General features: G+C 42.4%; 2 protein-coding genes across 6 annotated transcripts in view; one reads left to right on the forward strand and one right to left on the reverse strand.

Moving 5' to 3' along the window:
* Positions 1 to 583: 583 nt before the first annotated feature.
* LOC115111261 (hematopoietic prostaglandin D synthase) lies at positions 584 to 17963 on the forward strand. Of its 5 annotated transcripts, none has more exons than XM_065011398.1 (5): positions 584 to 815; positions 4066 to 4188; positions 5182 to 5291; positions 7300 to 7398; positions 17767 to 17963. In XM_065011398.1, the coding sequence occupies exons 1-5, from the start codon at positions 683 to 685 to the stop codon at positions 17863 to 17865; spliced, it is 564 nt and encodes a 187-aa protein (XP_064867470.1). In that variant the 5' UTR covers positions 584 to 682; the 3' UTR covers positions 17866 to 17963. The 5 variants fall into 5 exon arrangements, with proteins under 5 accessions (XP_064867470.1, XP_064867469.1, XP_029492990.1 ...); XM_065011397.1 differs by lacking the exon at positions 17767 to 17963 and adding an exon at positions 13975 to 14274; XM_029637130.2 differs by lacking the exon at positions 17767 to 17963 and adding an exon at positions 9960 to 10383.
* LOC115111260 (SWI/SNF-related matrix-associated actin-dependent regulator of chromatin subfamily A containing DEAD/H box 1A-like) overlaps positions 10372 to 25030 on the reverse strand; it is a 39103-nt gene continuing 24444 nt past the window's right edge. Inside the window, exons 14-23 of the mRNA XM_029637129.2 lie at positions 16521 to 16656; positions 15809 to 15940; positions 13443 to 13538; positions 13063 to 13180; positions 12506 to 12621; positions 12138 to 12326; positions 11842 to 11960; positions 11433 to 11615; positions 11017 to 11126; positions 10372 to 10871 (exon numbers count right to left, since the gene is read on the reverse strand). Of these exons, the coding sequence (XP_029492989.2) occupies positions 10810 to 10871; positions 11017 to 11126; positions 11433 to 11615; positions 11842 to 11960; positions 12138 to 12326; positions 12506 to 12621; positions 13063 to 13180; positions 13443 to 13538; positions 15809 to 15940; positions 16521 to 16656 (1261 nt within the window). The 3' untranslated portion in view covers positions 10372 to 10809. The remainder of the gene's footprint in view (positions 10872 to 11016; positions 11127 to 11432; positions 11616 to 11841; positions 11961 to 12137; positions 12327 to 12505; positions 12622 to 13062; positions 13181 to 13442; positions 13539 to 15808; positions 15941 to 16520; positions 16657 to 25030) is intronic.

A 25030-nucleotide genomic window follows, 5' to 3' on the forward strand; every position in this document is an offset into this window, starting at 1 on the left:
CAATTAGGGAAAGTCGTATTTCTGGTTGTAATGCTTGTGAGTTACCGCCGCTTCGATATCCAAAAGTTATTTATGTTATGTAATAAAACAAAAAACGTTCTGAGCTAATAATGTAAGATATAACACACACAAAAACCTAAATACTACAAAGTTGCTTAGGAGCTAGAAGCAGAGCTGCCATGTCTGTTGGCACCATTTTCATTCATGTGCAAGCCAACTTTGTTCAGTTGTAGTTGAGTTTGTTCTATTGGCATGCTACCTTCATGATAAGTTCTGCATCTTAGCTAACATGAGTATTTGTATCTTCCTGTCACACTCACATAGTCTAGTCCATTGTTGTTGCTGCCAACCTAGGCTTTTAATACACCTCCTAAACGCATGAATATTCTATGAAGGGGTGTGTACTTCAGGATATGAACAAAGCAAAAAAAGAAAATCAAAACATTGAATAAATTGTGTTATTTGTTTTCTGTTATTCCATGTCCAATTTTGACACAATAAATGAGAAAACAAGTCGATTTAAGGGTTTTGTTTTTAAAATGCAGAAAACGAAAACGAGTTGTTTTTTTCGAAGTCGCCTCACATATGGGTCACCAGGTCTCAGTTCGGGGGTGGATCACTTATCCGCACTCAAAATTGCACTGGATAACCTTTCAAACTGCATTCCAATTCCGCAGGAGCAATGACATCTTACAAGCTCACCTATTTCAACATGCGAGGTAGAGCAGAGCTGCCTCGGTATATCTTTGCCTATGCTGGAATAGCCTTCGAGGATCGACGGGTAGAGTGGAGTGACTGGCCATCGATTAAGAAGAGTGAGTAATGTTTTAGTAACCAGATCACTTCAAACACATTGACAAGACAATTAGCTACTGAGCAGTTATGAGCTAATAGAGGAGCTATAAGAAAAAATCGGTATGCGACTGTATGGATTTTATGATCCCGACCCCTACTTACCCTGGTATGGCCCCGATTTCCAGTGTTGTAGGTACCAACTCCGGGGAAGTTTGAATCAACGTGGAAAAGTCACCAACGTAAGGGAAGTTAGTATTTTCACCCAACTTTTAACTTAAATGCAATAACATGGTGAAATATTTGTTGAATTCACGTTAGTTTACAACTCAACCAAATGTACATCAAAACTAAACGTTGAACTGACGTCTGTGACCAGTGAGACTCGGTCTCAATCTCGTTGTCGGATACATTTTTACTCGGTCAGTAGGTTTTCATGAGAGTGAAGTCATATCGTATATATTAAAAAATCAAGACAGCAGTGATAGAAACATGAAGTTTCGTTACAATTTTATAATTTTCCTACGGATAATGTGTTCATTAGACATGGTGGGATATTTTTTGTGTTAGTAAATGTAACAAGCGAGAAATAGCGTTGGAAACGCTTTTTTTTTGCGCAAAAAAACGTTATAATTAACCATCATATCGAAGGAAAGCATATATGGTGTGTGGTCGTACACTACGACTCGGGAAACGATGCAGTTTATTAGGCTATAGATACACAGTACATTATGAATTTGACAGGGTGTTGAACGTGCACGCTATGACTTTGATGCTGATTTCCAATAAATATAGAGGGTCTTATTCTGGTGACATGATGGTCGATGCTTGATTGCCGTTTGACAAATACTCTCGCTCTTATCCATAATCTCATCATTGTAGACTACCCTTCCTGCACTATCTGCGAGCTGTTGACTAGAGCGCATGTGCATAGACAGACCAGAGTCGGCATATTTGGTATTTAACGCAACCTTTTTGGAGGGACAGAACTATCCGTAGAGCTGAAAATGCGATGGAAACACATTGAACTTTAGATTTGTATTCTGTACAAATCAATTTGGTGGAAACACACCACTGGAGGGAAATGTGCATATTTTCGTTATGCTGATTTTAGAATATTCGCATGAAAATCTGTCGTCAATTGGATGGAAACCTAGATACTGAGGACTCCTCTAATTTCTTCCAGAGACCAGCCCAGTAAAAAAACTCATTATCAGCTCCCATTCAGTCAGTGCATAAAACCGTTAGTCAGTCAAATATCCTCACCCCTTAAATTACGAAAAAAGATTGCAGTCAGAGTGCAGTATAACTGCAGTATGCGGCAAATACTGGTCCAAAATAATGTAATTTTACTGCAGTAATTGCAGTGTAACTGCACTAAAGCTTCAGTTCAACTGCAGTAATTCTGCATGTACTACGTCCACAATACCAGTCAACTGCAGTAATTCTGCATGTACTACGTCCACAATACCAGTCAACTGCAGTAATTCTGCATGTACTACGTCCACAATACCAGTCAACTGCAGTAATTCTGCATGTACTACGTCCACAATACCAGTCAACTGCAGTAATTCTGCATGTACCCTACGTCCACAATACCAGTCAACTGCAGTAATTCTGCATGTACTACGTCCACAATACCAGTCAACTGCAGTAATTCTGCATGTACTACGTCCACAATACCAGTCAACTGCAGTAATTCTGCATGTACTACGTCCACAATACCAGTCAACTGCAGTAATTCTGCATGTACTACGTCCACAATACCAGTCAACTGCAGTAATTCTGCATGTACTACGTCCACAATACCAGTCAACTGCAGTAATTCTGCATGTACTACGTCCACAATACCAGTCAACTGCAGTAATTCTGCATGTACTACGTCCACAATACCAGTCAACTGCAGTAATTCTGCATGTACTACGTCCACAATACCAGTCAACTGCAGTAATTCTGCATGTACTACGTCCACAATACCAGTCAACTGCAGTAATTCTGCATGTACTACGTCCACAATACCAGTCAACTGCAGTAATTCTGCATGTACTACGTCCACAATACCAGTCAACTGCAGTAATTCTGCATGTACTACGTCCACAATACCAGTCAACTGCAGTAATTCTGCATGTACTACGTCCACAATACCAGTCAACTGCAGTAATTCTGCATGTACTACGTCCACAATACCAGTCAACTGCAGTAATTCTGCATGTACTACGTCCACAATACCAGTCAACTGCAGTAATTCTGCATGTACTACGTCCACAATACCAGTCAACTGCAGTAATTCTGCATGTACTACGTCCACAATACCAGTCAACTGCAGTAATTCTGCATGTACTACGTCCACAATACCAGTCAACTGCAGTAATTCTGCATGTACTACGTCCACAATACCAGTCAACTGCAGTAATTCTGCATGTACTACGTCCACAATACCAGTCAACTGCAGTAATTCTGCATGTACTACGTCCACAATACCAGTCAACTGCAGTAATTCTGCATGTACTACGTCCACAATACCAGTCAACTGCAGTAATTCTGCATGTACTACGTCCACAATACCAGTCAACTGCAGTAATTCTGCATGTACTACGTCCACAATACCAGTCAACTGCAGTAATTCTGCATGTACTACGTCCACAATACCAGTCAACTGCAGTAATTCTGCATGTACTACGTCCACAATACCAGTCAACTGCAGTAATTCTGCATGTACTACGTCCACAATACCAGTCAACTGCAGTTACTAAACGGCAATCTTTTTTTGTAAGGGTTTTAGCACACAATATCTTATCGCCTATTGAAACCTGGACCTGGACTTACTTTACTCATAGCATTACTGCACTTGGGAAATTGTTTGAAAGTGCCACACTCACTATTAGTAAGGGGAGACCGGGGGAAGTTGTAACATGTTTGGTCTTTTTATCTTTATAGACCTGTTTGGGTCAGTGAGTATTTGTAAAGTGACTCTCTATTTGTCCCCAGCATGCATTTCTTTCACCATTCTGAATGCATAAAGAATCCATATGTTCTTTTGAAATATGAACACAGAAATACCGGACATTTTTACCTCTTATGGCGGCGATTTGACAAAATTACAATCATGGTCTTGAATTGGACTCCCATTCTTCTGGTCTTGACTCGGTCTCGGTCCCCTTGCCCCCCTCACGGTCTTTGGTTTTGACTCCGATTCGATTTGCTCCTGTCTCGAATCGGTCTCACTTTAGGTGGTCTCAAACACAACACTGATATTTTCCATCTTCTGGTTAGAAGTGTTGATGACGAACAACACTCTCTCAGCCTTTCCATTAGGAAAGCTCCCAGTGCTAGAGGTGAATGGACTCCCTCTGACCCAGAGTCTGGCCATTGCACGGTTCCTGGCAAAGGAAGCAGGTAATAATAATACATTTACATTGTAAAGTGCTTTTCATTAGTGTTCCCAAAGCTCTACATAGGCAGAAATACAAGAAAAACATTTTGAATCAAGGCAGGAAATAGCAATAATAGGCTAGGTGCTAAAAAGATGAGGACTATAAGAAAGTCTGTAGAAATGTGTTTCATGGCCTGTTTTTAAAAGTTCAGATTGATGCAGTGACTCTCAGATGGCCAGGGAGAGCATTCCATAGACTAGGGGCAAGGGAGCAGAAGGCTCGGTCCGCCGTTGTGACGGAGATGTGTCTTATATTATAATCCTATATTTGAACGGTAGCCAACTACTGTATGCTAGTAATGACTAGTATTCCCCAACATGCACAGCTCAGATCTTAAAGGCCCCCTACTGCACATTTTTATCTCGATATCAAATCATTTCTGGTCAACAATCGAGTACCTTACTGCGATTGTTTTCAATCAAAATTGTAAAAAAAAGAAAAAAATAACTTAAGCAATTTCTCAAGCAATAATTTAACTTGGACTGGTCTGAGTGGGGAGGGGAAAACTAGCTGTTATTGGTAGAGAGGTTTGGATCTCTTTCTTATTGGTCTATTAAAATGATTTACCACCTGGGGATGTCTCCAGGCAGGCCAAAACTCCATCCCCCCAAAACAGGCTGAAATGTCAGGCAGTCTTTTCAAACAGCTCTTACACTCAAAGGGCATTATCATTCATTTTCACAGTATTATTGCAGCCTCATAGTGTGGAAATATATATACACAACACAGGAAACTGCATTGGATCTTTTAACAATATATTGAATCATCTTGTTATGGTGAAACAGGTCAAGTAGCAAGAAGAAGAGGATATTCCAGAACATTCTGTTCTCCTCTTGCATTTAATGACATTTAAAAGGCAAGAGAGGAACATAAAACACTTGGGAACTCGGTAGCCACTGTGCTTTAGTAACAACTGTGTTCATTCCCTTCCTGGCGCAACTGTTTTTTTCCCCAGGGCTTGTGGGTAACAGCAGACTAGCCGAGGCCCAGGCAGACGCTCTGGTCGACACTCTCAATGACTTCACCCTCTTAATCCCATGGAGAGAGGACAACCCACAGATCAAAGTAGGAAAGGCACGGACACCCAATCCCAAATCGACACTTACAGTGCATTCGGAAAGTATTCAGACCCTGTGACCTTTTCCACATTTTGTTACGTTACAGCCTTATTCTAAAATATTATATAGTTTTTTCCCTTATGCACAATACCCCATAATGACAAAGAAAAAATGCTTTGTATATTTTTTTTTCTAATTTACAAAACTAGACATATCACACTTACATAAGTATTCAGACCCTTGACTCAGTACTTTGTTGAAGCACCGTTGGCAGCTGTTACAGCCTCGAGTCTTCTTGGGTATGACGCTACAAGCTTGGCACACCTGTATTTGGAGAGTTTCTCCCATTCTTCTCTTCAGATCCTCAAGCTTTGTCAGGTTGGATGGGGAGCATCGGTACACAGCTATTTTCAGGTCTCTCCAGAGATGTTAGATCGGGTTCAAGTCCAGGCTCTGACAGGGCCATTCAAGGACATTAAGACTTGTCCCGAAGCCACTCCTGCATTTTCTTGGCTGTGTGCTTAGGGTTGTTGTCCTGTTGGAAGGTGAACCTTCGCCGCAGTCTTAGGTCCTGAGTGCTCTGGAGCACGTTTTCATCAAGGATCTCTCTGTACTTCGCTCCCTTCATCTTTCCCTTGATCCTGACAAGTCTCCCAGTCCCCGCCGCTAAAAAACATCCCCACAGCATGATGCTGCCACCACCATGCTTCACCGTAGGGATGGTGCCAGGTTTCCTCCAGATGTGACTCTTGGCATTCAGGCCAAAGAGCTCAAGCTTGGTTTCATCAGACCAGAGAATCTTGTTTCTCATGTTCAGAGTCCTTTAGGTGCCTTTTGGCAAACTCCAAGCGGTCTGTCATGTGCCTTTTACTGAGGAGTGGCTTCCGTCTGGCCATTCTACCATAAAGGCCTGATTTGGTGGAGTGCTGCAGAGATTGTTGTCCTTCTGGAAGGTTCTTCATCTCCACAGAGGAACTCTGGAGCTCTGTTAGAATGACCATCAGGTTCTTGGTCACCTCCCTGACCGGGCGGCCAGCTCGAGGAAGAGTCTTGGTGGTTCCAAACTCCTTTCATTTAAGAATGATGGAGGCCATTGTGTTCTTTGGGACCTTCAATGCTGCAGAAATGTCTTGGTAGCCTTCCCCAGATCTGTGTCTCAATACAATCCTGTCTTGGAGCTCTATGGACAACCTCATAGCTTGGTTTTTGCTCTGACATGCACAACTGTGGGAGCTTGTATAGACATGTGTGCCTTTCCAAATCATGTCCAATCAATTGAATTTACCACAGGTGGACTCCAATAAAGTTGTAGAAACATCAAGGATGATCAATGTTAACAGGATGCACCTGAGCTCAATGTCGAGTCTCATAGCAAACGGTCTGAATACTTACGTAAATAAGATATTTCAGTGTTATATAAATGTGCAAAAATGTATAAAAGTTTTTTGCTTTGTCAATATGAGGTATTGTGTGTACATTGTTGAGGAAAATGTTCTATTTAATCCATTTTAAAATAAGTAACGTAACTAAATGTGGAAAAAGTCCAGGGGTTTGAATACCTTCCAAGTGCACAGTATGCCCAATGCAGTTATGAAGATCTGGGAGGATTTGATATGCGAAAGGCTGGCACTAGATGGAGGTTATCAGAAGGCAAGGTAGAGCTATTCGCTAATTCTCCCAGATCTCAACAAGTGTATAGGGTCTAGTGGTCCATTTAGGATTGGACCAGAGATATGTTCATGAAGTGTTTGACAATGCCTTGACAATCATTCATAACATAATCTGTGTCTAGGACACTGTACACTTATGACCACTCCTTGAATAAATAGCATTCTCAATGGAGAATCTCCATTTCCTTTTTTCCAGGACAGATGTTTTTTTGTTGTCAGGGAAACCCATCCCAAGAAATCAAGCCATTAATAGTGACTTTAGTTTAAACCACAGTGGGGCTCAACCTCTGCATGCTGAATGATTCACAGTGCTCACCTGAGTGAGAACCCTGTTTTGTTCTGCAGACACAGAAGATTGACATGCTTTTCCAAAGCCACGCCCCCAAGTTACTGGACCATCTCCAGTGTCATTTGGGAGACAGGAAGTGGTTAGTGGGTGATTCGGTAAGTTGAAAGGAGGGGGGCTCTCCACTGTAATTCAGTCCCATAATTTTGGCCAATGACATTGGTTTGTTAACATGACTCATGAGACATCTAAATAGTGTGAGGAGCTATAGGACTATGGGCTCATTGTAACAGCATCAATGGAACAGAGTTATTCCCATGTGTTGGATGTTTGGTACCATTCCAGCCATTACAATGAACCTGTCCTCCTAAAGTTTGGACACACCTACTCATTCAAGGGTTTTTCTTTACTTGACTACTGTCTACATTGTAGAAATAATAGTGATGACATCAAAACTATGGAATCATGTAGTAAACAAAAAAAACGTTAAATAAATCAAAATACATTTGAGATTCTTCAAAGTAGCCACCCTTTGCCTTGATGACAGCTTTGCACACTCTTGGCAGGAACAGCTAAAATAAGCAAAGAGAAACAACAGCCCATAATTACTTTAAGACATGAAGGTCAGTCAATCCAAAAAATGTCAAGGACTTTGAAATGTAAAAGAAAAATACAAATAACCTGGAATGAGTAAGTGTCCAAACTTTTGACTGGTACTTTATACTCAACAGTGGATATTGAGATGTGTCTGTTAGATCTATATCCTCTTGAGACTAGGGGAGCAGTATTTAGATTTTTGGATGAAAAACATACCCAAAATGAAACTGCCTATTTCTCATGCCCAGAATCTAGAATATGCATATAATTGTCAGATTAGGATAGAAAACACTCTAAAGTTTCCAAAACTGTTAAAATATTGTCTGTGAGTATAACAGAACTGATATTGCAGGCGAAAACCTGAAGAAAATCAAACCAGCCTGCCTTCGCTCCATTTAAAGGGATATCAACCAGATTCCTTTTCCTATGGCTTGCTCATGCTGTGAACAGTCTTTAAACATAGTTTCAGGCTTTTATTTTGAAAAATTAGCAAGAAAGAACCCATCGCGTTAGTGGATGGCTGGGTGCCAGCAGAGTTTTTCATGCGCAACAGCCATTTTCTTTCTCTCGCCTATGGAAGAAGCTACATTCCAGTTGACATTATCGATTATATATTGTAAAAACAACCTGAGGATTGATTATAAAAAAAACATTTGACATCTTTCTACGCACTTTACGGATACTATTTGGAATTTGTCTGCGATGTCGTGACCGCTCGAGCCTGTGGATTTCTGAACATAACGCGCCAAACAAATGGAGGTATTTTGGATATAAAAATAATCTTTATGGAGCAAAAGGAGCATTTATTGTGTAACTGGGAGTCTCGTGAGTGCAAACATCTGAAGATCAAAGGTAAGCGATTTAATTTGTTGCTTTTCTGACTTTCGTGACCAATCTACTTGGCTGCTAGCTGTTTGTAATATTTTGTCTACTGAGGAGATGTTCTTACATAAACGCTTGTTATGCTTTCGCCGAAAAGCTTTATTGAAATCAGACACGCCAGGTGGATTAACAACAAGCTAAGCTGTGTTTTGCTATATTGCACTTGTGATTTCATGAAAATTAAATATTTTTTGTAATTTAATTTGAATTTGGCGCTTTGCAATTCAGCGGAAGTTGATGACAATTATCCCGCTAAAGGGATGGGTGCACCAAGAGGATATCATATCGAGAGAGAGAGTTGAAGTCGGAAGTTTACATACACTTAGGTTGGAGTCATTAAAACTATTTTTTCAACCATAAAGACATATTGTACAGATATTGTTTTACGAGAATTCTGACAAACTACACACATCATTTATTATAACTTTACTGAGTAAAACTACACAAAACCATCAGATAATAATTGTATGATTCTAATCAATTTCATACAGTCATTAAGGTTTCAGAGTGGAATAGTATAGTGTACTGGAAGGGTGCGCAACTTACTGTATGATAGAGAAATGAACATTCTCTGGCAATAGTTCTGGTGGACATTCCTGCAGTCAGCACGTCAATTGCATGCTCCTGCAAAACTTGACCATCTGTGGCATTGTGTTGACAAAACTGTGCCTTTTATTGCGCCCAGCACAAGGTGCACCTGTGTATCAATTCTGTTAACTCAGCTTCTTGATATGCCACACCTGTCAGGTGGATGGATTATCTTGGCAAAGGAGAAATATCCCCAGGGATGCGAACAAATGTGCACAAAATTTGAGAATAAGCATTTTGTGCGTATGGAACATTTTTAGGATGCATTTCAGCTCATGAAACATGGGACCAACACTTCACAGGTTACATTTATTGGTGTGTTTAGTTACGGGATTACCTCGCATACCTTAAACTACTCAGCAATAATTTGAAAATTAGTTTCCATAATTTGACTAAATAAAATAATCCACCTGTCGAACAGAAATGTAGATCTTTAGAAAATGTCTCATATCTGCAGTCATTTTGTTGTTGTTGCGACATTGCTTTTGTAGAATTAACCTGGGTGGGTCAATGGAAACCTGCCAATTGTCCTGTTTGAGTTGACAGGATAGCATACACAGATCTGGGACCAAGCCATGTCAGTTTCTCCAACTGCCTCGCTTAATGTGGCCACCATAGTCTGACATACCTTACCTTATTCTGTTTGGTGCAGGAGACCTGGGCTGATCTGTACTGCCATGTGTGCTTCACTACCTTCAGTGTGCTGAGACCGGGCTTTGCTGATCACCATCCTGCCCTGTGTGGCCTGACTGACCGGGTGGAGGCCATCCCGAACATCGCTAAGTGGATCCAGTGCAGACCTACAACAGAGTTCTAAAACCTGAGCCCAGTTCAGTAGGGATAAAACAGGATACATGTTCTGAAGCTTAGAATTGGTCCGATAATTCTCATTTAAATGTTTCAGTTTCAAATGTGTTTGCATTTCCGTGCTTACTGAACACAAACCACAACTTACCCTGCAATGAGGAGTGTATGCAGGAAGTACTGATGTGAGGCACATTACTGTAGAAGTATAGCCAGACATGACAAAATGAAGATTGCAAATGTACTTTAAAAATAAACCATTAAATATTAAAATCTTTATTTAATGTTTCGACAAACCCTGTTGATGTCGCAACAAGGACATACAAAAAAAAAAAAAAAACGGCCAAGTAACAGCTTCAACATGGGTTTTACAGTACAACCGCAACAAAAACGAGCATTTCTTAAATGGACAAGTTCAGGTTAGTCCTTCCCCGTTTTGGCCCTTTTGCTTGGTTCCTAATGAATACATCCCTAGTTCTGCACAGAGCAGAGTGGCCTCAACGACACTGTCAACAGGGGCAAACAATCCATTCATATCATCTCTATTCCAGACTGTTGGAAGTGGACAGCTGTGCCTCATGGGTGGGTGTGAGCAGGGAGACCCACAAAGTTCCAGGAGGAGGATTCAAGTATCCGTGGCAAGTTTCAGTCAATCGGCGGCGCCTGGGCGGTGACACTCCAGGCTGGATCCCAGATCCTCACAGGCCCAGTGATGCTTTGAGCAGAGAGGCCATGTCCTCGGGTATGGTGCCCTCGTCACCTGGGTACGAAAACAAAACGATTAAGTGATGATTCCATTTCTCAACATGTGATACTGATTTATTACATAAAGAAGAGACCATGGACACTGGACTTCCAGGGTTGAGTGTGTCAAGCGCGCGTCTGTATGTGTGCTAGGTCCTTACCCTCCTCGGCAGCAGTCATGTCCTGCTCCAGTTTGAGTTTCTTCTGACCCAGCTGCAGCATGCAGCCCTCTATGGTGTCCTTGTGGATCAGCTTGATCACCTGGACTGTCCTGTAGGAGGACATGGACAGACACTGACCACCAGTCATTCATCACAAGAGTATTGTAGTATTGTCTCATAACTTGCCAGGTTTTTTTTGCGTGACCACATGGTAACTCTTATCGTCACTACTTCTAGAGACTTGTCTCTAAGCAAGCCATCTCTCACTACTGACCCTAACCCCATAATGCAGCCCAGCCCTCTCCGTCCGTCCGCATTATGTGGTTTGGGTCAGTAGGGGGGGCCCGTCTCACCTGGGCCCCCCCTTTCCTGTCTGTGTCTCACCTGGTCTGCCCCCATTTCTGTGTGTCTCTCACCTGGTCTGCCCTAGTCTGTGGCAACGGTCCTCAGCCTGTTTGTCATTGTAAGGGTTGTAGTCGATGTCATGCATAATGACCACGTTGGCTGAGGTCAGGTTGATACCCAGGCCTCCGGCCCGCGTCGACAGCAGGAACACAAAGATTTCCGGGTCCGTGTTGTAGTCATCAATCAGCACGATCCTGCACCAAACACAGGTGGGTCCGGGGAAAACAATGGCTTTCTGCACAGACACTACAACTACATACACTACTACTACATACAACACTACTACAACACTAACATTGGTCTCTGAATATTGGCCACTGCCAGTTAAGAGCTTTTTGTGATGAATTACCTTGGCTCCAGTTGCACTCTGCCGAAATACTTGCATACAATGTTGGACGGAAGCCATTGAGTTGAACCCACCTGTCTGCTATGGGCGTGGAGCCGTCCAGTCTGATGTAGCGGTGGCCCAGGTGTTTGAGCAGAATCTCTAGGATGTCCAGCATCATGGTGAACTGACTGAAGAGCACTACTCGGTCTCCCTGCAGAGACAGCACGTTTAAGTCTTTGAAAAGCGCTATGATGTATTATTATTATTAGAGCACAGTAAAGCACAGATCAGGACTGTATTCAGTGATGTGGAGACACCATGACATTTAACCCGGCGCTAAAACATGGCCCGGCCCCTCTTCCTCGTCTCACCCTCTTCCTCTCATTACCTTGGTCTTGAGCGTGGCAAGTAGTGTCTGGAGCAGGTGAAACTTCCCAGAGTCCAGTACAAGGTCTTTGTCCAGCTGGTATTTGTCCAAGGACGAGTACTGCTGGCACAGCCTGTGGAGCTCAAAGTCAGACATCACAGCCATGTCCTCTTGGATCAGCACTGGGTCTGCATCAAAATGGGTCGGCTCCTAGGGAGGGGGGGCATAAAGAACAATTATAGAGAGAAGAGACAGGAGATGAATATAAACAGAGAGAGCAGATTTAACAGGTACGGGTGGTAAACAACAGGATTACATAGGAGAGGGACTTTTATCTCTGTTATTTACTGAATAAACCAGAACAAACACAAAATGAATGAAGCAACAACCTTGAGCATGAGGCTACTCATGGCCTCCAGTCTTTCTGTGGTGTAGTACTGCCGGTGGAGCAGAGGGTGGTTGGCCATCTTCCTCAGCTGCATCATCACGTTGCACAGCTCTCGCTCTACACACGTGAAAAGAATGAGAGCGTGTGGGTGGGTGAAAGATTTTATTGAATGGAATTAAATGTATAAATTAATGTAACTGATCTATTCAATTGCTTTACTGTACTACAACTGCATTGCTATGGCAACACACGGTACCCATTGGTGTGTGTGAGTGAGAGAAACAGTTGAGTTCAATTGAGGACACAGGATGTAAGACACCGACCACACAAAGCGGTATCCCTGTTATCTCATCTGCCATCACATTGTGCTAGTTACGAGGCACCAATGTGTCACGACACTGCTGTAACACACAGTAGGGTGAAACTGCCACTAGATCCTGACTTTGGGTCTATTTGACATTTTCCCCCACTAATGGTTGCAGTTAGGAACAGGGAGGGGAAACCGATCTGTACCTAGGAGAAACCTCATCCCAGAGTTCCCTACAGTTCAGTACGTACTCTCTCCGATGGCAGACTTCTTGAACCTGCCCACCATGGTCTGGTAAAGCTGTTGCTGCTTCTCACTCATTGGGCAGAATACCACCTTCTCCTCCTTCGCTGGCAGCAGCTTAAGAACCTGAGACACACAGACACATTTAAAGTTTATTTAACTAGGCAAGTCAGTTAAGAACAAATTCTTATTTACAATGACGGCCTACCGGTTAACTGCCTTGTTCAGGGGCAGAACAGCAGATTTTTACCTTGTCAGCTCGGGGATTCGAACCAGCAACTTTTCGCTCTAACCACTAGGCTACCTGCCGCCCCACACAGATATCTTTAAAATGTAACATTGTGAACCATCCAACATTTCTAAGTTTACCCAGTCACTGAGTCCTTACCTCACTCTTGACTCGTCTGAGGATGAAAGGTTTCATGATGAGTTTAGCCTGGGCGATGCGGTCCCTCTCGAAACGACTCTGCTCCTCATGGGATTTCTACGACAAAACAAAATATAAACACCATCAAAACACATCCTACAGTACGAGTCTGACTAAACATGAGGGGAGTGGGACCACGGTCCGTATTCACAAATACCTCATTTAGACAGCATCGTTGGTATGTGGCCGGTGAAAGAGGATGATTCACCCCCCCCCCCACACTCTAAGCCTTTTATATCTCCCCGCATGCTGAGTGGGAATAGGGGTGTGCGTCTAGTGGAATAAATCCATTGTATACATGAATTAGTTTAGGCAGGTCTTCAGAACAATGAGACAACAGGACCGAGTCATGGACACCCTGGTCGACAGGAAACATGACGGCACCAAATTAACTCAATCGTTTGTTCAAACTAAATTTACGACACACTTGCTGATGTGACGACCCTCCCACTCTGTCTGCCGTATTCTGTCATTGTTCTTGTTTCCTTATTAGGATGCCGGTGGGCGGAGTGCAGAGGGTCGTCAGCTACATGGGAAACACCTGGGCCAGGTGTCTCCCAGGATAAATAGACCTCTTCCACATTCATGGAGGAGACTCTCTCCATGCAGACACCTTTTGTAGATTGTGTTGTGGTTCTTGGTGGCCTTTTGTTTGTTTGCTTTGGCACCTTTCAACACCCTGCATTATCACATTCATGCATGCAAAACACTCACTTACACTACTGATTACACACACCATTGTATATTATACTTAGTTGCTTTAGTTAATAAATATATATTTTGCTACTCCTTATCTCCACGTTGTCTCCCTTTGTTACGGGCTTTGAGCCGGTTCGTGACACTGATCACAGTCAACACACATTTTATAGTAAGAATGGGATTTAATATTTTTCCCATCAACTTGAGTGTCATGGGAACCAGTCATAACAAACAAAAAAGTGCCTTAAAAAAAAATGTATTTAAACTTTTCTTATTTACAATGACGGCCTACCGGGGAACAGTGGGTTAATTGCCTCGTTCAGGGTCAGAACGACAGAGTTTGACCTTGTCAGCTCGGGGACTCGATCTAGCAACCTTTCGGTTACTGGCTCAACGCTCTAACCACTAGGCTGCCTGCCACTCCAATTTGAAACAGAGCGCATGCCCTCTTCCTGAGAGTTTGTATGTGCGTTGGAAACAACAGGTTTCTAATCATGTAAATCTGACCTGGATGACCTCTGTAGGAGCATTTGAAAAAGTTGTTTCCATCTTTGTTTCCTACCATCACTCTGCTTTGTTAGATACAGTGTCATACACATTGATAGCTTGCTGCAAAACCATTCCAGCTAACTGTTTTTTAAATAGTAATAATCGTAGCAAAACATGCTCAACATAAATGTCCAAGATACTGTAACCTATAGCTTCTGGCTCCAGCAGGAGAGGACTAGTGCAGCAGCTTGCATAATTGCGCATTATTCCTTGGATAAATATTAGCTGTAATACTGAAGTAAATGCATCATCACCAGCCAATGTGATCACACCATCGCTCTCTCTCTTTTCAAAGTCCCCACCAGCTATTTTGGCCGAAGACCGATACACTACAAAATCGCATGCACATTACCCAGAATTTTAAAGCTAATTATAAGGGCCTTTAAATATTTATCTGTCAAAGTCGAGAAAACATAAAAAAAAACGGTTAAAAGGCAAAGCATTACTGTAACAAGCATGAACAGCTCCAGGACCAAAATACCTACATTTTAATGGAGAATGCATTCAAATGAATTGTGACTGAGAAGTTTGATGTCAGATAAGAATGTTCATGATTTAACGAGGGCCAAAGCCAGTAAGATGAAAGGAGACATTTTATACTGAGGCGTTGGTGGGACTTTTAAACATAATACCGCAATCATGAAAAGTACCTTTTCAGATAAAGGTAAGGCGGTAAAAAGCTGAAGTTGGCAGGTTTTTGTCTTGGCATGATAATGTCTCAGAGTAGGAGCACTGAGCAAGAGTTAGTTGTTAGGATTTAAAAGGCAAAACGGATCCCAGATCAGCAGTCCTACTCTGAGACGCTTTGTGAAGACAGGCCCTGGTCTGAGTTTGGTACAAGCTTGGTTTCAAACACAGTTTTGATCTCCAATCCTCATCCGCTCGATCCAAGCTTCTGCCAGCCTGACTCGTGTTGCAAAATTCCAGTAACTCCCAGTTTGTCTATAAATCGTGGTTGGAAGATAGATTTCCTGCTTATTCCCTCCAGATTACAAGAATGTTCCAACTGTCTTCAAATCTTCCAACCCTGGGAATTTGGGGAAATTGACCAAAAATGTCAACCCTAAACCTGACCTTACCATGGAGAACATCTTGGCTATCTGCGTGGTGCTGCTGGAGAACATGGAGGGCATGATGAAGTTGAGCAGCGACATCAGCTCCAGCAGGTTGTTCTGCACAGGGGTGCCGGTCAGGAGCAACCGGTGCTCAGCCTGGGGACACAGAGACAGGTAGTCAGGGAGAGAGAGGTAAACACAGGCAGGGAGAGGTAAACACAGGCAGGGAGAGGTAAACACAGGCAGGGAGAGATACACAGGCAGGGAGAGATACACAGGCAGGGAGAGAAACACAGGCAGGGAGAGAAACACAGGCAGGGAGAGAAACACAGGCAGGGAGAGAAACACAGGCAGGGAGAGAAACACAGGCAGGGAGAGAAACACAGGCAGGGAGAGAAACACAGGCAGGGAGAGAAACACAGAGAAACACAGAGAAACACAGAGAAACACAGGCAGGGAGAGAAACACAGGCAGGGAGAGAAACACAGGCAGGGAGAGAAACACAGGCAGGGAGAGAAACACAGGCAGGGAGAGAAACACAGGCAGGGAGAGAAACACAGGCAGGGAGAGAAACACAGGCAGGGAGAGAAACACAGGCAGGGAGAGAAACACAGAGAAACACAGGCAGGGAGAGAAACACAGGCAGGGAGAGGTAAACAGAGAGTTAGGAGCAACCGGTGCTCAGCCTGGGTACACACAGAGTCAGACAGAGCCAGGCAGTGTTGGGTACACTAACATTGATGGCCATGAGGTGGCGGTAACGGAGGGACTTCATGTTCTTCAGCATGTGGCCCTCGTCAAACACGGCGTACTTCAGTTTGAGCTTGCGGAAGAGACTGCGGTCGCTGTCGTTGCCGATGGCCAGGTTGTATCTGCAGAGAGGAATGACAGACATCAGCATCTATAGTTGAACGTTCATTCCCCATGTCGGGCCTACATCAAAGTGGAAGGGCTTCAGGCATGCAAGCGCACACTATGACCACTAGGGGGGACAATACATTTCTATCTATTTTACATCAGATACTGTCGGCTTTCGTGTGAAGCTGTCTAATGTCTGTTGTTGGGGGCATGCGCTGCTGCCAGCAACGGTTTGGGTCTCCGTGCGTTTTTCACAAGGCATTGGACCTGTAGTATCATCACTGTACCTCACAATGTTAGTATTTCACCACCATCTCATTTAACATCTCAAAGTACTGCCATATTGGACTTCACAGCTGTTGCTTGCCATTCTCTGCCATTTTCCCAACTGTTAACAACGATATCATGCTCAGCATGCCATCGTTGTTGATGATGATGATGATGATGATGATGATGATCGGGAGTGGTTATTTTATCATTTACATATTAGGTGAAGATTTTTTTTTACTTTCAGTTAGCGATTTTCTCAAAACATTAACGTTTAAACATTCACACCCCTAGCACGCATGCACACACTAAGCAAAGTCAAGATGTCTGGGCCTTTAAGTTCCAGTGAATTCCTGGTACTTATCGAATTGACTCATCATGTGTGGAGGCTTAATGTCAGCTAACAAGATTGGAGAAGACCGTACCAAGGGTGGACTCCGTGCCTTCATTTTCCATATGGCCGCCTCGTACACTGGAACCATCCCAAATAGCACCCTTTTCCCTTTATAGTGCACTACTTTTCACCACAGCTCATAGGGCTCTGGTCAAAATATGTGCACTATAAAGGGAAGAGGATGCCACTTGGGACAGCCACAGCACGTAAAGCTCTTTAATATCATCCAGTTCTGTACTGGTAGTGCCCTGATCGCGCAGCTGAATCAACTTTAGGACACGGTCCTGGCGCTTGCTCGACTTTCTTGGGCGCCCTGAAGCCTTCTTCACAACAATTGAACCGCTCTCCTTGAAGTTCTTGATGATCCGATAAATGGTTGATTTTAGGTGCAATCTTACTGGCAGCAACATCTGTGTAGCCCTTTTTGTGCAAAGCAACGATGACAGCACGTGTTTCCTTGCAGGTAACCATGGTTGACAGAGGAAGAACAATGATTCCAACCACTACCCTCCTTTTGAAGCTTCCAGTCTGTTATTCAAACTCAATCAGCATGACCGAGTGATCTCCAGCCTTGTCCTCGTCAACACTCACACCTGTTAACGAAAGAATCACTGACATGATGTCAGCTGGTACTTTTGTGGCAGGGCTGAAATGCAGTGGAAATGTTTTTTGTGTGATTCAGTTCATTTGCATGGCAAAGAGAGACTTTGCAATTAAATCGCAATTCATCTGATCATTCTGGAGTATATTCAAATTGCCATCTCATACAAACTGAGGCAGCAGACTTTCCACCCACACAACTGGAGCTTATCTACATCCAGTGTGACAGTGCTTTGAAGGAGAAGTACAACCACAAAAAGTTTCCAAACATGAAAAAGCACACTCAGAGTATGCTGGTTATATTCAGGTCGTGTGTGTGAATAAACTTTCTCAGTCATTTAAAGCATGGGCAGGGCCACTACAACAAATATAACAAACCACTTGTCAGCTGTTCTGAGGATCTCTACTTCAGAAATGACACCAGACTTTAACACTCTTTCCAAGAGAGCTGACCAGACCCATTGCTCACATTAAGACTGAAATCACCAAGAGTGGGATAGGCCAGGCCAGGGTATTCTTTCCAAAACAGTCTTTAAAAAAATATGTGATGGTTATTGCAGTGAGAATTATCCAGCAATGCACTCGGATACTGGATTTGTCCCCATTCATTTTACATTCAAATGGTTCAGATTGTACTTTATTTGGGCTGAGATGATTTGACAACTGTTCAGTAATCTGCTTTAATATTTATTATTTTTATTTCCCCTTTATTTAACCAAGTAGGCAAGTTGAGAACAAGTTCTCATTAACCAAGCTAAAGCAAAGCAGTTCGACACATACAACGACAGAGTTACACATGGAGTAAAACAAACATACAGTCAATAATACAGTATAAACAAGTCTATATATGATGTGAGCAAATGAGGTGAGATAAGGGAGGTAAAGGCAAAAAAAAGGCCATGGTGGCAAAGTAAATACAATATAGCAAGTAAAACACTGGAATGGTAGATTTGCAGTGGAAGAATGTGCAAAGTAGAAATAAAAATAATGGGGTGCAAAGGAGCAAAATAAATACAGTAGGGAAAGAGGTAGTTGTTTGGGCTAAATTATAGGTGGGCTATGTACAGGTGCAGTAATCTGTGAGCTGCTCTGACAGTTGGTGCTTAAAGCTAGTGAGGGAGATAAGAGTTTCCAGTTCCAGTCATTGGCAGAGAACTGGAAGGAGAGGCTGCCAAAGAAAGAATTGGTTTTGGGGGTGACTACAGAGATATACCTGCTGGAGCGTGTGCTACAGGTGGGAGAAGCTATGGTGACCATATAAAGAGTTATAGACCGTCTACATATAAACATGAAGCCAAATGCTTTGTGTATGTGGTTTACAATGTTCTTTATTTAGGGTGGAATTCCATAATATACTGTCATAAACAGGCCATTCAATATGAACTCAAATACTTGACATTTTTTGCTCTTATTTGCGGCACTCAAATTGTACATCAGGATCAGAGACGATCTTTATCAGATGTTTGCTTTTTCCAGTCATATAAACATGAGTCTGATTGTGGGTAGAGATAATACAGTGAAATAGTTGTTCTGCAATCTTAGCAGCATACGTACACCTATATATAGTACACTCCTACTTGTGTCAACGTGAACAAAAGGCTTCATATGTTTTGTCTCACATATAGTATGTGTGCCTTCACTTTGTTTCAAAAGCTGAATGTGGCCCTTGAGCCCAAAAAAAGTTTGCCCACCCCTGCCCTAGACGTTGATCTTGGGTCAGTACACCCCTTGCACAGCTGTAGAGTGAAGTAGGCCCTAGATGCTGATCTTGGGTCAGTTTGAAAATACATAAATAAAACACATTAAAAATGTTTTGCTCAGAAAACTTGGGGGGGGGCAAATAAAACCACCCGCAGGGAAAATTCTGCCCGCAGTCCGCCAGATGGGGAACCCTGCACTAGGGGTTATTGTGGTTCCACTGACAGACAGACTGAAACCTATCTGACAACATGGTGTGCATGTGTCTGTTATATACAACTCTAGTTCCCAAAAGCTATTTAAAGAAAGCATGGGCGACACCATTAAGTACTTTGACCATTTTGAAGTAGTCAACTGGGTGGGACTTCATATGGGTTAAGGAAGGATCACATGATTCCATCCAGGTCCTCAGGAGGGATCAGCCAATGATTTATACTTGTTCGCAAACATTCCATAACGTCAGGTGGCAGTAAATCGCCAACCTCGTCTTTATACCTGTTCAAACAACACACTCCAGGTGGACGACTTCAAAATGGAGATGGCCTCATTGGCACTATCCGAACATTCAGACGCCATAATCGGACAGACAAAGATGAGTCGTCTAAGTCTATGGTGTGTACATTTGAAGTCTGAAGTTTACATACACTTAGGTTGGAGTCATTAAAACTTGTATTCAACCACTCCCCAATCCATAATCTTGTTAACAAACTATAGTTTTGGCAAGTCGATTAGGACATCTACTTTGTGTGACACAAGTAATTTTTCCAACAATTGTTTACAGACAGATTTCACTTATAATTCACTGTATCACAATTCTAGTGGGTCAGAAGTTTACATACACTAAGTTGACTGTGCCTTGGAAAATTCCAGAAAATGATGTCATGGCTTTAGAAGCTTCTGATAGGCTAATTGACATCATTTGAGTCAATTGGAGGTGTACCTGTGGATGTATTTCAAGGCCTACCTTCCAACTCACTGCCTCTTTGCTTGACATCATGGGACAATCAGAAGACATCAACCAACAAAACGTCATTATAGACCTCCACAAGTCTGCTTCATCCTAGGGAGCCATTTCCAAATGCCTGAAGGTACCATGTTCATCTGTACAAACATTAGTACGCAAGTATAAACACCATGGGACCACGCAGCCGTCATACCGCTCAGGAAGGAGACGCATTCTGTGTCCTAGAGATGAACGTACTTTGGTGCGAAAAGTGCAACTAAATCCCAGAACAACAGCGAAGGACCTTGAAGATGCTAGAGGAAACCGGTACAAAAGTATCTATATCCACAGTAAAACGAGTCCTAAATCGACATAACCTGAAAGGCCGCTCAGCAAGGAAGAAGCCACTGTTCCAAAACTGCCATAAAAAAAGCCAGACTACGGATTGCAACTGCACATGGGGACAAAGATTTTACTTTTTGAAGAAATGTCCTCTGGTTTGATGAAACAAAATAGAACTGTTGTGCGCCCCTCGAACCCAGAATCTCTGGTGATGCAGTGCCTTAGACCACTGTGATACAGCCTGGAATCAAACCAGGGTCTGTAGTGACACCTCTATCACTGTGATGCAGTGCCTTAGACCACTGTGATACAGCCTGGAATCAAACCAGGGTCTGTAGTGACACCTCTATCACTGTGATGCAGTGCCTTAGACTACTGCGCCACCCGGGAGGCACTAAAAATAGAACTGTTTGGCCATAATGTATAAACATGTATACGCAGGGCCCAGCTGTAAAAGAGACCTTGGTCTCAGTCGGTGTTCCTTGTTGAAATAAAGGTATAATAATAATAAAAAATGACCATCGTTATGTTTGGAGGAAAAAGGGGGAGGCTTGCAAGCCGAAGAACATCATCCCAACCATGAATCATGGGGGTGGCAGCATCACGTTGTGGAGGTGCTTTGCTGCAGGAGGGACTGGTGCACTTCACAAAATAGATGGCATCATGAGGAAAGGAAAATTACGTGGATATATTGGAGCAACATCGCAAGACATCAGCCAGGAAGTTAAAGCTTGGTCAAAAATGGGTCTTTCAAATGGACAATGACCCCAAGCATACTTCCAAAGTTGTGGAAAATGGCTTAAGGGCAACAAAGTCAAGGTATTGGAGTGGCCATGAAAGTCCTGACCTCAGTCCCAGAGAATATTTGTGGGCAGAACTGAAAAAGCGTGTGCGAGCAAGGAGGCCTACAAACCTGACTCAGTTACACCAGCTCTGTCAGGAGGAATGGGCCAAAATTCACCCAACTTATTGTGGGAAGCTTGTGGAAGGCTACCCGAAACATTTGACCCAAGTTAAACAATTTAAAGGCAATGCTACCAAATACAAATTGAGAGTATGTAAACTTCTGACCCACTGGGAATGTGATGAAATAATTAAAAGCTGAAATAAATCACTCTCTGCTATTATTCTGACATTTCACATTCTTAAAATAAAGTGGTGATCCTAACTGACCTAAAATGGGGAATTTTTACTAGGATTAAATGTCAGGAATTGTGAAAAACTGAGTTTAAATGTATTTGGCTAAGGTGTATGGAAACTTCCGACTTCAACTGTATGTACGCAAGTGTCAATCAAATGTTACATGTCACATACACGCGTTTAGCAGATGTTATTGCTGGTGTAGCGAAATGCTTGTGTTTCTAGCTCCAACAGTGCAGTGATATCTAACTAAATGCTTGTGTTTCTAGCTCCAACAGTGCAGTGATATCTAACTAAATGCTTGTGTTTCTAGCTCCAACAGTGCAGTGATATCTAACTAAATGCTTGTGTTTCTAGCTCCAACAGTGCAGTGATATCTAACTAAATGCTTGTGTTTCTAGCTCCAACAGTGCAGTGATATCTAACTAAATGCTTGTGTTTCTAGCTCCAACAGTGCAGTGATATCTAACTAAATGCTTGTGTTTCTAGCTCCAACAGTGCAGTGATATCTAACTAAATGCTTGTGTTTCTAGCTCCAACAGTGCAGTGATATCTAACTAAATGCTTGTGTTTCTAGCTCCAACAGAGCAGTAGTATCTAACTAAATGCTTGTGTTTCTAGCTCCAACAGAGCAGTAGTATCTAACTAAATGCTTGTGTTTCTAGCTCCAACAGAGCAGTAGTATCTAACTAAATGCTTGTGTTTCTAGCTCCAACAGTGCAGTGATATCTAACTAAATGCTTGTGTTTCTAGCTCCAACAGTGCAGTGATATCTAACTAAATGCTTGTGTTTCTAGCTCCAACAGTGCAGTGATATCTAACTAAATGCTTGTGTTTCTAGCTCCAACAGTGCAGTGATATCTAACTAAATGCTTGTGTTTCTAGCTCCAACAGTGCAGTGATATCTAACTAAATGCTTGTGTTTCTAGCTCCAACAGTGCAGTGATATCTAACTAAATGCTTGTGTTTCTAGCTCCAACAGTGCAGTGATATCTAACTAAATGCTTGTGTTTCTAGCTCCAACAGTGCAGTGATATCTAACTAAATGCTTGTGTTTCTAGCTCCAACAGTGCAGTGATATCTAACTAAATGCTTGTGTTTCTAGCTCCAACAGTGCAGTGATATCTAACTAAATGCTTGTGTTTCTAGCTCCAACAGTGCAGTGATATCTAACTAAATGCTTGTGTTTCTAGCTCCAACAGAGCAGTAGTATCTAACTAAATGCTTGTGTTTCTAGCTCCAACAGAGCAGTAGTATCTAACTAAATGCTTGTGTTTCTAGCTCCAACAGAGCAGTAGTATCTAACTAAATGCTTGTGTTTCTAGCTCCAACAGTGCAGTGATATCTAACTAAATGCTTGTGTTTCTAGCTCCAACAGTGCAGTGATATCTAACTAAATGCTTGTGTTTCTAGCTCCAACAGTGCAGTGATATCTAACTAAATGCTTGTGTTTTTAGCTCCAACAGTGCAGTGATATCTAACTAAATGCTTGTGTTTCTAGCTCCAACAGTGCAGTGATATCTAACTAAATGCTTGTGTTTCTAGCTCCAACAGTGCAGTGATATCTAACTAAATGCTTGTGTTTCTAGCTCCAACAGTGCAGTGATATCTAACTAAATGCTTGTGTTTCTAGCTCCAACAGTGCAGTGATATCTAGCTAAATGCTTGTGTTCCTGGCTCCAACAGAGCAGTAGTATCTAACTAAATGCTTGTGTTTCTAGCTCCAACAGAGCAGTAGTATCTAACTAAATGCTTGTGTTTCTAGCTCCAACAGAGCAGTAGTATCTAACTAAATGCTTGTGTTTCTAGCTCCAACAGTGCAGTGATATCTAGCTAAATGCTTGTGTTCCTGGCTCCAACAGAGCAGTAGTATCTAACTAAATGCTTGTGTTTCTAGCTCCAACAGAGCAGTAGTATCTAACTAAATGCTTGTGTTTCTAGCTCCAACAGAGCAGTAGTATCTAACTAAATGCTTGTGTTTCTAGCTCCAACAGTGCAGTGATATCTAACTAAATGCTTGTGTTTCTAGCTCCAACAGTGCAGTGATATCTAACTAAATGCTTGTGTTTCTAGCTCCAACAGTGCAGTGATATCTAACTAAATGCTTGTGTTTCTAGCTCCAACAGTGCAGTGATATCTAACTAAATGCTTGTGTTTCTAGCTCCAACAGTGCAGTGATATCTAACTAAATGCTTGTGTTTCTAGCTCCAACAGTGCAGTGATATCTAACTAAATGCTTGTGTTTCTAGCTCCAACAGTGCAGTGATATCTAACTAAATGCTTGTGTTTCTAGCTCCAACAGAGCAGTAGTATCTAACTAAATGCTTGTGTTTCTAGCTCCAACAGATCAGTAGTATCTAACTAAATGCTTGTGTTTCTAGCTCCAACAGAGCAGTAGTATCTAACTAAATGCTTGTGTTTCTAGCTCCAACAGTGCAGTGATATCTAGCTAAATGCTTGTGTTCCTGGCTCCAACAGAGCAGTAGTATCTAACTAAATGCTTGTGTTTCTAGCTCCAACAGTGCAGTGATATCTAACTAAATGCTTGTGTTTCTAGCTCCAACAGAGCAGTAGTATCTAACTAAATGCTTGTGTTCCTGGCTCCAACAGAGCAGTAGTATCTAACTAAATGCTTGTGTTTCTAGCTCCAACAGTGCAGTGATATCTAACTAAATGCTTGTGTTTCTAGCTCCAACAGTGCAGTGATATCTAGCTAAATGCTTGTGTTCCTGGCTCCAACAGAGCAGTAGTATCTAACTAAATGCTTGTGTTTCTAGCTCCAACAGAGCAGTAGTATCTAACTAAATGCTTGTGTTTCTAGCTCCAACAGAGCAGTAGTATCTAACTAAATGCTTGTGTTTCTAGCTCCAACAGTGCAGTGATATCTAGCTAAATGCTTGTGTTCCTGGCTCCAACAGAGCAGTAGTATCTAACTAAATGCTTGTGTTTCTAGCTCCAACAGTGCAGTAGTATCTAACTAAATGCTTGTGTTCCTGGCTCCAAC

The sequence above is a fragment of the Oncorhynchus nerka genome, linkage group LG27, assembly GCF_034236695.1.
Source record: "Oncorhynchus nerka isolate Pitt River linkage group LG27, Oner_Uvic_2.0, whole genome shotgun sequence".
NCBI classification, from domain to species: Eukaryota; Metazoa; Chordata; class Actinopteri; order Salmoniformes; family Salmonidae; genus Oncorhynchus; species Oncorhynchus nerka.

What these genes read in the sequence shown, in the direction of transcription:
- LOC115111261 (XM_029637130.2), top strand. Translation starts at nt 683, where the DNA reads ATGACATCTTACAAGCTCACCTATTTCAACATGCGAGGTAGAGCAGAG. An exon ending in GTTCCTGGCAAAGGAAGCAG is followed by an intron (nt 4,189 to 5,181) that starts GTAATAATAATA and finishes TTTTTTCCCCAG; the next exon opens with GGCTTGTGGGTAACAGCAGA. An exon ending in AGGACAACCCACAGATCAAA is followed by an intron (nt 5,292 to 7,299) that starts GTAGGAAAGGCA and finishes TTTGTTCTGCAG; the next exon opens with ACACAGAAGATTGACATGCT.